Here is a 12,848-nt window from a genome sequence, read left to right on the forward strand (position 1 = left end):
TCTTCTTCCTGCTAATACTAAGCCAAAGGTATTTACACTGAGCAGTCCTGGTGGCTTGTGAATTCAGAAATTGGAGGTGGAATCCCAGCAGTACGTCCCTCCCTCCAACACCTCGGAGGGTGGGGGTCTCCACAGAGCACAGGCAATTGCTTTTGTGGAGGGAGCATTAATGGCTCCATTTGAGAAGCAGTAGGTAAATCCTTCAATAGAAAACCAGCACACATTCATTTTGTAGCCAGACTTTTATTTTCTTTATATCCAGGCTTATCATTGACATCTGAAAATAAAATATTTCATTTACAAATAGACTAGTGCAAATTAAAGATAATTTTGGAGAAAAGATGACAGACTGCACATAACAAAAAAAAAAAAAAAAAGATGTGTGTGTGTTAGGACGATCTTCCTGGAACAGCTGGAGGAGGTCGCCTAGGAAAAAGACAAAAAATAACCCAAAATTCAAGGGGAGGGGGAGAAGAGATTTAAAACAAAAGGTCGAGATACAGTAGAATGACTCATATACAAATTTATCTTAACAAAATGGGTTAAGGAAAAAAAAGGCACCGAACATGCACAGTGAGGAAAAGAGCAAGAAGGAGATTAGAATCAGCTGGCTATCAGCACAGCCTCTGCTTTCATCCTCACCATTTCCCATCTGATGTGCTGGCGCCAGAGAGCTAGGACAACCCCATCACAAGTGTGAAGGTTGCTGCTCAGAGGCTTTCTACTTTTCGTGCAGGAAATAATATCCTCCTAGAAGAGCTTTTCTCTAGCCAGCCTTAAAATCTACACCACTACCTGCTGCAAACGCTGCTCTTGCAATAGAGCTTTTTCAAATGAGACTCTGATGAAATCAGGAGCGAGTGAACATGTGTCTATGAGCTGGACTGGGGTATCAGAAGGGAACCTTGCTGGGGAAGGCTAAAAGCTTGGGTGACAGCAGCGTAATCAATCTACTGCCAAAACCTGCAGGAGAGACCCTTGGCAGTGGATGGCTCCGTGGCCTGGATGGAGAAGAGCGGCCGCTCACCCCGTTATCCAGCACACAGCACTGGTGCATTGCTGGCCAGCACGCCTGGAAACAACTCACAGAGGGAGAGGTAACGTACCCCAGGCAGACGGACACGTGTGTCATGCTGCTGTTTGCTCAGGGAGCCTGTGCAGACTGCCTTGGGCACATCCATTAAAGGCTATTAAAAAAAAAATGTCCCGAAGTGTTACAGCAAGCTTGCTGTGAACGCAAATGGGGACGTTACTGCTTTGTTTGTTCCACCTTTTGTTCCCAATTTCCCCAAACCTAAGGACCAGCTGAGTGCCTGCTGCTTGGTGGGAAATGCCCCCTGCTGCTGTGCTGTACTCGTGCCGTGCGGACCTGCTCCTCCGAGCACCCATTCCAGTTACTTGGCTCGTACCAATCTGAGGGAGGAACTGAGTAATCAAGGCATTCTGAGGCAGCTGCGTGGTCATACACAACTGCTTTAGGGGAAATCCCTTCCAAGCAGCACACGTACACAGGCACAGTTTTACTCTGCTCCTGAGGACTCACCCTGGCCCTGTGCTCAGCTCTCGGCCCCCCTCAAATATGCTTCTCCCAGCAATGAAACCAACACCAGGCTCTGTTTGAAAAATATTCACTCAGCAAAACACCCCCAAAACATCCAAGCCCCTAGCAGGGCAGAAGGTTGAATGCTTCCTGTGGGCTACTTCTCTCTCGTCTCCCCCTTTCCCGACACTTGGAGTGATCTGAACAGCAACGCACCTCTCCGGTAAATCCTCGCTGCAGACCCAACCGAGGTGGTGAGCAGGCTGAGATTACGGTACAAGACTGGAGCCCGCTCATGCACATCCAGAAAGTAATAATAAAAGCCCAGCAGGAGTTACAGTTTATTTCAGGTTCAGAAATGCAGCATAACATGTTTACAGCAGGTGTATGCGATGCTCGGTAATGACCGTGGTTTCGGGAATCGACTCACTGTGCTCAAAGGTCAACACCAGGAACCATTTACAGACTACGAAACCAAAGGCAGATGTTTTGGCTCATATGAAACAGGGCATTAACATACAGAGCAAAATTCGGAAAGAAATTAAGCGCTTGCTTCTTACAAAAAGAAGTCATTGTTTACACCATCCTGGAAAAGTAAAGAGACAGGAAGTAAAGCAAACGGCCGGCAAGACGGGACAAATCATATATCAAGCAAGAGTGGAGGACTGTCTGGACGGGAGGAGCCATCGGTATCAGCTCGCCTGCAGACAAAGCAAGAGGAAAGACAGGCAGAGTAACGTTCATTTACACAGGGAAGCTGTTCTGCTAGAGCCCAGGGAGCAGGTTCAGTGCCACCGCGGGAGGACGTGTGCCACAAGCATCCCAAAAAGTCCATGTCTCCCCAGTGCCACATGTGCAAAATAGGTCTGCTTTCAATTCAGGAGGTTTGGACTGTTTTAAGACAGAAAGACAGAACTAGCCAGTAATCTCCATATGATGTACACACGTTTAGTGTATTGGCCTGCGATACAGAGTATAATATTTTCTATGTTATGCTTTAACATGAAGAGTTGTAACCTCTAATGCATCTCCTTTAATATAATAATCTATTTTTACGAGGCTTACTCAAAGTGCAACAAGATCAGCAATAAAATAAACACAGGTTAACTATGTACATAAGCCTTTTCTCTGAACATACAAGCATTTTAACGTAACGCAAGATCCCCTGACATCAAAGGCCAAGAACTATTTACGGCATGAGCAAACTCCTCAGCTGCTGGTCAGCCATGACAAGGAAAAGTGGAACATGTTCTCCGGGCAGAGACTCGGGCTTAGCCTACACGCAATACTAGATAAACACCCTCCTGAAACCTAGCTGCCTACATCATCTGGCTCACGTAAGCTCAAAAAACCTGCTGTTGCTTAACGGGAGTCTCCTCTGCTCCTTAGCAATCTTCTGAGCTTTGCCAGAGGGGATCAAACAAAGGGAGAGTAACCTGTGCTTCTCCAATCCAGGAGCTCAGGTTCAGCTGACCCTGGGGAAGGGTATCTGCAGAGGGGACAGCAGCCACTCTCAGCCAGCCAGCCCCCCCAGTAGATCCCTTAAGGTACTGGTGAGCCTGTTCTCCTCTCCTTCAGGTGTGGAGTGAGGTGATGGCAAGTTGCTCCTCTGAGAACAAGGGATGGGAGAGAGACGGCTCACCAGAATCATCCATCCCAGGCACTGCACAGTACAAGAAAAGGGGTCAAGACTAGGAGCAGAGTGTTTATTCAGTTGGAAGTGGCAATTTCTTGTGAAGCACTTAGCATTTTTTTCTAGAAACAATTCTACATAGTTGATTCTAAAAAGTATATATGCAAGAAGAGGTAAAATCATCGAACTCTGGATCTGTGCTAAAGGTTAATTATTAGCCTACACATCTAAAAGCATTGCATTTTAGCAGCAGGTTCAGATTTAGGTGTGATGGAGATGCAGAGGAGGGGAGTGCAGCTACCTGCTACGTCCCACAAGCTCAATACTGAGCACAGAACCAGATGGTGCTCACACCAGGGCCATGGGTGCCTCACTGCTGCCTCCTCTTTCTCTCCTCAATCCGCTCCTGGGAGCTTCATTTACAATTCAGGATTGCCGCTGAGAAATACAATTTCCTGTGGGGCAGAGTTAAGGATAGTGCTGAACTGTGCTAGCTATTTCCTTTATGCTTGACAGAAACAGTCATTAAATTCAGAAGTCTAAGGTACAGAGGATTTAAATACATGTTTTTAGGCCAAGAGCTTTGTCATCTAATTAAGCTCCTACCTTACCAGCATTCCCATGCAGTCACACCGGTCTGAATCACCCCTTCTGGAGGCAACTCAGCAAAACGCTTAGGGTGAGGTGGGATAAACCCAAACCATAGGCTTGCAGCATCACTGAACAAATCTGGGGGTACAGTGACCTTCTGTGGCCAAGCTGCAAGAGGTGCTAAGCTTGAGTTTCTATCAGAAGGCAGCTGCCAGTCAGTGATAGAGCTCTGACAAACTATACACAGATTTGCTGGCCAGGCAACAAAATGGACTACTATAGCTATAAAAATACACCTGATTGATGGACTACACGTAACAGCAGAGAGTACCATGCAGCAGAAAGCTGTAGACCAAGAAACATGATCAAAATATGCTTTGAGTAGGTTTTTGGTAGTAAAAACCAGAAACGCACAGTTGGACTTACAGCCTCCTACAGCCTTTTCATCCTTGAAAGCTGACTCTGTGCACCTGATTGTGAAGCTGTAGGCCTGTTCTCCAAACACACAGCAGCCATTTAAGGACTTTTCTGAGATCACCGAGGTGCCGGTGCTCTGACAAATTCCATCTCCCCCATGCTTCAGATGTTGACCTCTAGACTCCCCACGTGTGTGTCGTAAGTACGAGGTTTACAGGAAATTAAAGTTAGGCTAACATACAAATCATGATGCTTTCCCAAACTTGTCTCTCTTATGCAAGCAGAAACATGATTTGCTTCAGCGGCAAACACAACTTATTTAATCAGCAGCCTGGGAATATTTAACAGCAAAAATCCCCATTGGCTGTGGCTCTTTGATTGGATTCTTCCTAACCACGGAGCTACAGCGCGCTGGAGCCCTACATGCAGCCTCAATAAATGAATTTATTGGACTGATTATAGCGGGGACCTTCGAAACCACCAATTGCTTTGCCTAGGGATCTGTAACCATAATTGTAATAACAGCAATTAATATTTTCTGAAATTAATCTCTAGCTTAATTCTGTCGACTCAAGAAGTTTTAAACTACACGGGTAACACTGACCCTAAGTGTTTAAAGTGAAGTAATGCCGAGTTAAGACAAAAGGTTTTTATAACACATTGATACAGAACGTGTAAAGCAACAGGCAGAGAGGACCTCGGAAGGTGAATGTCTGCTAAAATAATACACTGCCAGGGTGCACAGCTGAGCACTTCTCAGTAGCTGGCTGGATAAAGTGACTCCTAATCTGAGGTGTGTGGGATATCAAGAAATGCAAAGAGAAAATCTTTTTTTTGGAGGCCATACCGGCAATTTATCGACTGGTGTGAGCAAGTATCTCAAATCCACAGTGGATCCTTGGAAAGCTCAGATGCAAATCTAGGCCATAGCTCTGAATTGGCTCATGCAGTGGGCAGAGGAGTGGTCACCTATTTACAGCTGTGCATGTGTGTATGCATGTGTATACATATATGTACATATATCTACCTCCCCTCTGCTTCACAAAATGGCCCAAAACAATGCTCAGTTCCCTGGATCCTGCCATGCAATATATATATATATACACACTACATCCACTTACCTAGGCATAAACCTTCCTACGAGTTCAGTGGGAGGACTAAGGTGAGTAAGCACTACCAGAGGACAAACTGAACCAGCACATACCACTCTGTCATGTACTGGCTCTTCAAACCACCCTTCTCCCATCCTTGCTGCTAGTGAGACAGCTCCACACCTTTCAGGCTGGGGCACTGCAGCCCTGTCCTTACTAATCACCCAAGCTCGAAGTATCAGTCATCCATGAGGAAAGGAAATAAAACACATTGTCCCATACACACCCTTCCAGTTTAACAGCATTCCTTATAAACTAGGCTTCGGAGAAGAAGAAATTATGGGAGAAGCAGCCTTCCAGCAAGTTTCTTGCAAAAGAGGCATGCAGGTGTGGGGCTGTCAGAAGAGATTGATAAGAAACCACACTGGTTTTCTTTGCCTGGTTCAAACATCAAAAAAGAAGGTGGGCACAACTGTAAAATGCCAAATGGCAGAAAACCTGGAAGGTACAAATAAAAAGCAAGGTTCCTCGCAGAGAAGAGAAAAGAAGATGCAGCTCAAATCAACACGTGCACAAACACACACAAACTCAAGCCCTCCTTTGAGTGTACAGGATCGTGAGCATGGCTGCCTGAGCAAACACGTGTGTCAGTAAGTTAGCTAACATCAGCTATTGTGAAAGGAAAAGTCAAGACAGTACAGACCTTCCCAAAACATTTAAGACCTCATAAACAAAGCAGAATGGACAGAGTATATCAGTAAAATTGGTTACTTGCCTATAGATGTCCATACATGCGACTATACATTGGTTATTGCAACAGTTACCAAGCAATTTGCTTCCACATATTTGGTTAACAAGGAATGGCATGCCAGAAACTTCATTTAGTCTAACAGGGATGAATCTAACGGACGAATTACAGTGGGCCGAGTAGGTGAAGGGGGTGGTCTTCGACTGGAGAGAGAGAGAAAAGAGACAGTAAGCACAAACACTGAGAACGAACCCCACACCGTTTGCTGTCACTACGTGAACATGCACATGCACATAAAACACAAAAGTCACATTTCCACATGCACCAAAGCACGACAGTTCTAAGCATGCCTGAAAACGAGGACAGTAAAGAGTGCCACATGCATACCTCAGCTCTCTCACGTATTCGACAGTCCACAGTCTTAACCTCTGAACACAGTTACCCTCTTAGGCCAGGGGAAGCACCAGGGGATGATCATTATTCCTGCTTTCTGATCCTGCCGGTCCTCACAGCCAGGCTGCTCTCTTACCTAGCTATTCAGCACCATCCTGCTGCTATTTGTTCCGTTCCTTCTCTTTCACAGCCTTTTTGCTCCCCATTTTCTTTCATGGGTGGTACAACTCTCTCCATTCCTCAATCCAGCCTCGATCATCACAAGAATATAAAGCTGAGCTCTGGTCCGAACAAGGTGGTGAGTCAAGGGCTCTTCGCTTCTAATCCAGCTTTGGCAGACTTCAATAACGACCTGGACAAAGCAAAACCTTCCCTTCCTCTGTCCTCTACCTGTGAAATTAGGAACTGTCCCCGTCTCTGAAGAAGATTACAAAGAAAATGTCTCATTTGGTTAAAACTAAATAGAAGATGAAAAGAATGCAACAATGTGTTAATATCCTTTGAACTGGAACATAATATATGAGACAAATTTACACTTGACCAAAAAAAATTGTTTGGCTTGAATTGCATCTTGTATGACAATATTCTCTTTTGGTGAAGAAATGAGAATTTTAATCCCTAACATGCAACAAACAGAAAATATGCCAACTGAAGCGTTCAAGTAAATCAACAAGCTAAAAAAAAAAAAAAGGCAAAATATAATTTCTTCATGGTGTATTTTTCTTACAGAAAAAATGTTACTGTGTTAACTATTGTTTCTTGTGTTGCTCCAGTGTAGGTCTTCTGGACCCATTTCCAAAATTTGTAGTTTCATAAAGAACCACTTCTAAGGCTTTGCATTTCTGCTGGGTTGCATTAAATTATTCCTTTGTTGAAATGCCTCACATTGCATTGTTTAGCGCTTACTGAAAACATCATATCATGTGTATACAATTTACAAACAAGGGAAAATGCATACAGCTGTCTTCATATCAAATTTAAAAGATACAAGCCCAAGCATGCATTTTAATATGAGGTTGAATGCAGCACAATAAATTCAAATAATGTGATTTAGTCAAACTGGTATTTAGCATGGCTGGATCAGAGACTGGAGAGCGCAGGGGGAGGATATCCTGGATTTAATCACTCCAACCGAACCTGAAGCAAAATCAGGTCTGAGTCCTATTCCCTCCTTGAACCATTGCACCCTGACTGCTATTTTGAATTTTCCTTCAAGCCAGAACTGAGCTGAAAACTACCCCAGCTAGCTCCGGGCTCCTGCTGCAGACTGCCACGTGAAGGAGAAGCTGTGGCTCCCTAGGGGCCCCTCTGCCACAGGCGCTGCGAGGGTCTGTGGTGTGGTGCCCTGCGTGCAGCTCTGCACAGCAACGAGCCCCTTGGTTTGCACCACAAAGACCTCCTGATGGAGATACGTGTATGTTTCTGGGCCCCTCTGCATCTGTATGTTGGTGTGTGCTTTCCTCCCCCGGGTATGGGCAGGGATGTCTGTGAGGCACTGGCAGATCTGCCCTAAGCTCCTGTCCCTTTCCTCTGCCCCTAATGGGGTTGCCTTGCTCTCAGGGCAGTGCTGCTGCTCAGGGTTTCATGCCAGCCCCTTAAACCCACACACTATTGCTGGGGGAGCAGGATCTGCACCCACAAGTCAGAGGCACCCTCTGTAACCAATAAAAAGGAAAAGGGGAGGCTTGAGAAACCTGCAAAAGCACCATTCACCTCCAGTCCTACAGCCGACGGTCTCCTGGGCAGTGTCGGGGTCACAGCACGATGGGCCATGCTCCTGGGTCCCTGGGCACAGCCCAGCACAGAGGGTCAGCTCAGGAAGAGACCTTGGCTTCATTTGCCACCGGCACACAGTAACAAAGGCACGAGCTGAAGCTCAAGTCAAAAAGCAAAGGAAAAGATAAGCCCAGAAATTGCCTGTCTCTAGATTTCCCTGCCAAGGTGACAAGTCAATACATGACCATTTTACACTGGGAGCAGGATTCAGACCCTTTCTTCCCCTCCTCTACCAGGAACCTCAGGGTCAGGAGTGCTGAAGGATCACATCGGAGCGCTGGCTGGATGTGCCAGCCAGGATGGAGCTCTGCAGGGACCTGGCACCCAAACTGCCACCCCGGGATAATGCAGCAGGCACCTCCGAAAATCACAGGTCCATGGAAACCTGGCGTGACTTCGGCGTGACCGCTTTCTGAGCATGGAGTTGAGCAAAGGTTACATAAATGCAGGCTGCCAGCCCCTCCAAATGGCAGCTGTGCAGCGGAGGCAGGCAGGAGGAGCAGCAGAGGGAGCTGCAGCCTGCCTGTGGACGCGCAGCTGGGGCAGCCGCAGCAAAACAACCTCCCCCAGGTCCGGGCTGAGCTGCCATGGCAGCGAGGAAATATATGACTAAGCCCAATTAAATGTTTAGTCTGGGGCCAAAAGATGATACCCGGAGAGACAGCACGGAGAGCGTCTTCTCTGCGTTATCGGGGCGATTCCAGCAGTTGCACCGAGCTGCTCCCAGCCTGCAAACGGCTGCTCCGGATTCATAGAAAGCTCCTTCGTATAAAAATGGCACTGCTGCAGCGAGTCCTGGTATTGTCTCAAGCGTTTTCGTTGTGTTTTCAAGTTTTGGGGGCGAGTCCCACTGCCTGGCCCCTTTAACAGTCTGCTGATTTATTTTTTATTTTTTATTTTTTTTTTAAAAAAAGGAAACTGTGTTTGTAAAAGTTAGTGCTAAAGGGGCAGGGGATCATAGGTCCCCAGGGTTGAGTAAACGAGTCTGCAGAAAGAATCAGTCCTTCTAACTAGCGCACATTAAGCAGACATAAAGAATTTACCAATGAAAATTGTGGACTAAGTATGTATTTAATAACTCCCTCATGTTGCTGCAGAGACTCCTCCTTTGAAGAGCTCAGTGGGGTTTTGAGCAGAGGATAACTCTTGCCCCCATGCCCGCACTTTTTTAAAAGGAAAAGTTTTACATTTATTTTTAACGTAAGCAGCACACCCCATTTTTTCCAGTTTTAAAAGAACTCCTAAAAACACGAGCTAGGCGAGCGCGGAGCAAAAGAAACTAAATAAAGCAAGTCTAGACTTCAAATTCGATCAGAAACATATGGGAGCTCTTCAAGCGCTTGCCTTTTGAGAAGTGCTATCACTCCCCACACAGAGTCCACAAAATATGCTTTCAGTAAGGCATGGCTGTAATTACCATGGGAGGCCCCGCTCGAAGAAGATGGCTCCTCTCCTCGGAGCACGGCGAGCATACTTCTAAATAAAAGGCTTTCCTTTCCACTTACATTTTACATTCTTGTTTGCTTGTGACCACCAGAGAACACTCGCGGAAGGCATGCACATAACTGGATTTTATGATACATTCCTATAGATCTGAGGCTGTAAACAAAAGTCCATTATTCTCTCCCTTCTCCGTGAGCTTGGTTTCCCTATAACGCAGGCCCCTCGCAGTGCCCTGGTACGTGACGTTCATCGTCTTTGCAGAATCTAACAGGAAAATAGTTTTTTAAATCTTTAAAATAGTTCTTAAAAAAATCTCTAAACGGCTTTAAGTCGGACTGGAGGCAAATTTTCAAGTAGGTGACACTAAAACTCTGGCCATGAGGCATATGAGAGGAGGATAAAAGAGTGGCTTACTTCAGGTGAGGAATAAATATCAATTCTTACTTGGGTGCTTATTTAGAGAGACTAGGTAGCCTGATTCCTAGGCTTGTCCTTGAACTCATTTGATTTTTATATGATTTTCCCTGTTTTACTAAGATTCTGAAATACCCACACAACTTAGGAACAGCTTTTCCCAGTTCTTCTCTCAACCTATCCATCTTCGCATGTTGCCTCTTGACCTTCACCAGCTTCCGCATTTGGCAGAAAATCCAAACCAGAAATGAAACTACTGGAGCCACGAGGGGTGAAGAACAGAGGCAAGACACGGTTTGCAGACCTGATTAGCCTGTGTACAGTCTACACATGCTTAAAACTCTTCCTGACCTACAGCAGATGCGGAGTGGCTGCTGTGGAGACTCCAGGATATCAGCTCAGGAGAAAAGATGTTGAGCAGGAGTGGGAAAACCATCAGGAGGAAAGGCACTTGATACCAGTGACAGGTCATGAGAAAATAGGAAAAGCAGAAAAAGGGGAACATTAAGAGCAGTACGGCAGGAATCATGGACAAGAATCGGGAGGAGGAGATGATTAGGGGAGAAATGAGAAACAGCCCTCAGTGGTGATGAAAGGAAGAAGTGGTAGGGGAATACCTGTCTGAGATGGTCCCTCGCCTCTACGAGGTCCAAGAGACTGAAAGTTTCTCTCATTTGTTTCTGTACTGAAAACTGTTGTTTTGTCAAACGTGAAATGTTTCCAGTAAGCATGCCCAGAGGACTGCTGTTGGAAAGCAAGGCAGGAATGGGAGCACTGAGATGCACAGCAGCACACTGGTACGGCGTGAATGCTAGTGCTAAAGTGGCCCTCCAGCTCCAGACGTACGTATCAAGCTCCACGAAGACACAGAGCATGGTGTGACCATCCTGCCGGGTACTTGCATAGTTCAGAATATTTCAAATGACCCAGCTGAACAATACTGTCAGTGGAAGAATTTTTGTGTTTCGTATAAGCAAGTTAAAGCTGTTAGGTTAAGTAGTTTTATCTGATGCCTGTATCTTCTCAGTAAAAGGAAAAAAAAGTAAGAGCAAATGGGAAGAATTTGTCCTTCCACTAGCCACCACTATGCTGCAGCAATATAAATCTCCACTAACTCAGTGCTAACAGTGTTCCTGTGGTTCCAAAGGGCATGACTTAACCTAATAGGGTAATTCCTTCCAGAGGCAAACAATTCCCAAAGATGATGCTCCACTAGATTCATTTCTTTGCAAATCAAGCTGGATTTTCTATACGACCATCATAAGTTATCATATAGTCACAGACACAAATATGTCTGCATGTTTAAGCAGGTGTTGCATTTTGGAATTAGTCATTTTAGGGAATTAATGTGTCACATGGAAAAAACAGCTTGAATTTAAAAAAATAATTCCACAGAGCAACCAAAAAAGACTTATTCTTAAACTGTGTGTCCTTTTTGCCCTTCAGCAGGGAACATAGCAACTAAGCAAATACCAGTGGAGTCAGTCCACTAGTGGACTGTCGTAAGCCTTCAGAAGCCCAAGGTCAGGATGGTCCAGAAGATCCAAGTCCACATGGAGGAAGAGAGAGTTAGGAGTGATGAGTGATACCTTCAGAATCCTGCTCTTCCTTTCTCCTTCCCCGGGAGATGATGACAACAGAAGGATCACAAAACTGGGACAAGGAACATCTGATCTTTCAACAGTAGTTCAAGTTTTGTGTACTGATCTGTGTTGTCACATGCAGTGTCAATTTGTATCATGTATCCCATCTTCAAAGACCACATTAATTTCTGCTCACTCTGTTCAACCTTCCTACCTTCCTTCAACCTTCCTCTCTCATTTTGTGTCTCTCTTCTTAAGTTAGGACAAGAAAGGGAACAACATCCTGGCTATTACCTCCAACTGGACTTGCATTTCTTCTTGTCCATGATGACGACTAACAAGATCATCCATGTCACCGTGGTTAATGTAGCCATTGAGTGCCCTTCTTTTCACCAACAGAACAGCTTGCAGGGACAGGAGAGTTTCAAAGAGAACCATTCAAAATGCCTGCAGGTTCAGGAAGTTCGAATCATCATTGCTTTCTCTTTAAACATACTGTCATACATTTTTTTCTTCCAGCATAAGGAAGGCTAGACACGCACTGCTATTCAGCCCACTCTTTCAAACAAGGCCAAAAATTTCCTGTTGAACACACTTGCCCTGATCCTATATAACCTTCACAGCAACTGTTGTTAAACTACCCTTTTTATGAGATTGAATAAATAACCGGGGACAAAACACATCTTTGGGTTCCTGTCTGTGTTCCTGGCAAACAACATTTGCTATTGTTTGACTCTACTTTCCTTTTTCAAGTTGTGAGATGCTAAAAATAAAAACCACTTCCTTTTTCTAATAGTATCTCGAGAGAGAAAAGACTAAGAAAGCAAAAACACAAAACAAACAAGCAAAAAGCTTTTGTTGAAAGCACCTAAGTGAATAAATTACTCATTCATCCAGTTCGCCAGCTGACACTCCCAAAGCAGGACTCAGCTGTGTTTGGGGACTGCACTCACAATATCATCTTTATCCCAGCATCGCTTCTTACAGCTCTCTTCAGGTTCCTTCTTTCTTTGTCTTCCCCTCTCTTGCATAATTTTTAATTACCCTTCTCCATCACACGGGACTGGTCTACACTAAGAAGAGCCATTTCTCAGCCTGATCCACTTTACCGGATTGTGAGGTAACTTGGGCAGTCCCAAAGGAAACAGATCTCTCCCAATTCACCTCGTTTAAAAAACCAATTTTGTTGAATAAGTTTTAAAAAAGGCAGAAGCATGTA

General features: G+C 45.1%; 1 protein-coding gene across 8 annotated transcripts in view; it reads right to left on the minus strand.

The window, feature by feature from the left end:
* Positions 1-223: 223 nt before the first annotated feature.
* Positions 224-12,848, minus strand: part of DNM3 (dynamin 3) — a 177,770-nt gene continuing 165,145 nt past the window's right edge. For 5 of the 8 annotated variants that reach the window (XM_038183206.2, XM_072041609.1, XM_038183200.2 and 2 more), the window contains one exon: positions 1,868-6,223. In XM_038183206.2, the coding sequence (XP_038039134.1) occupies positions 6,154-6,223 (70 nt within the window). In that variant the 3' untranslated portion in view covers positions 1,868-6,153. Of the gene's footprint in view, positions 427-1,867; positions 6,224-12,848 lie in introns of those variants that run through there. The other 3 variants (XM_072041611.1, XM_072041608.1, XM_072041610.1) reach the window with 3 other exon arrangements.

The sequence above is a fragment of the Anas platyrhynchos genome, chromosome 8 (assembly GCF_047663525.1).
Source record: "Anas platyrhynchos isolate ZD024472 breed Pekin duck chromosome 8, IASCAAS_PekinDuck_T2T, whole genome shotgun sequence".
Classification (NCBI taxonomy): domain Eukaryota; kingdom Metazoa; phylum Chordata; class Aves; order Anseriformes; family Anatidae; genus Anas; species Anas platyrhynchos.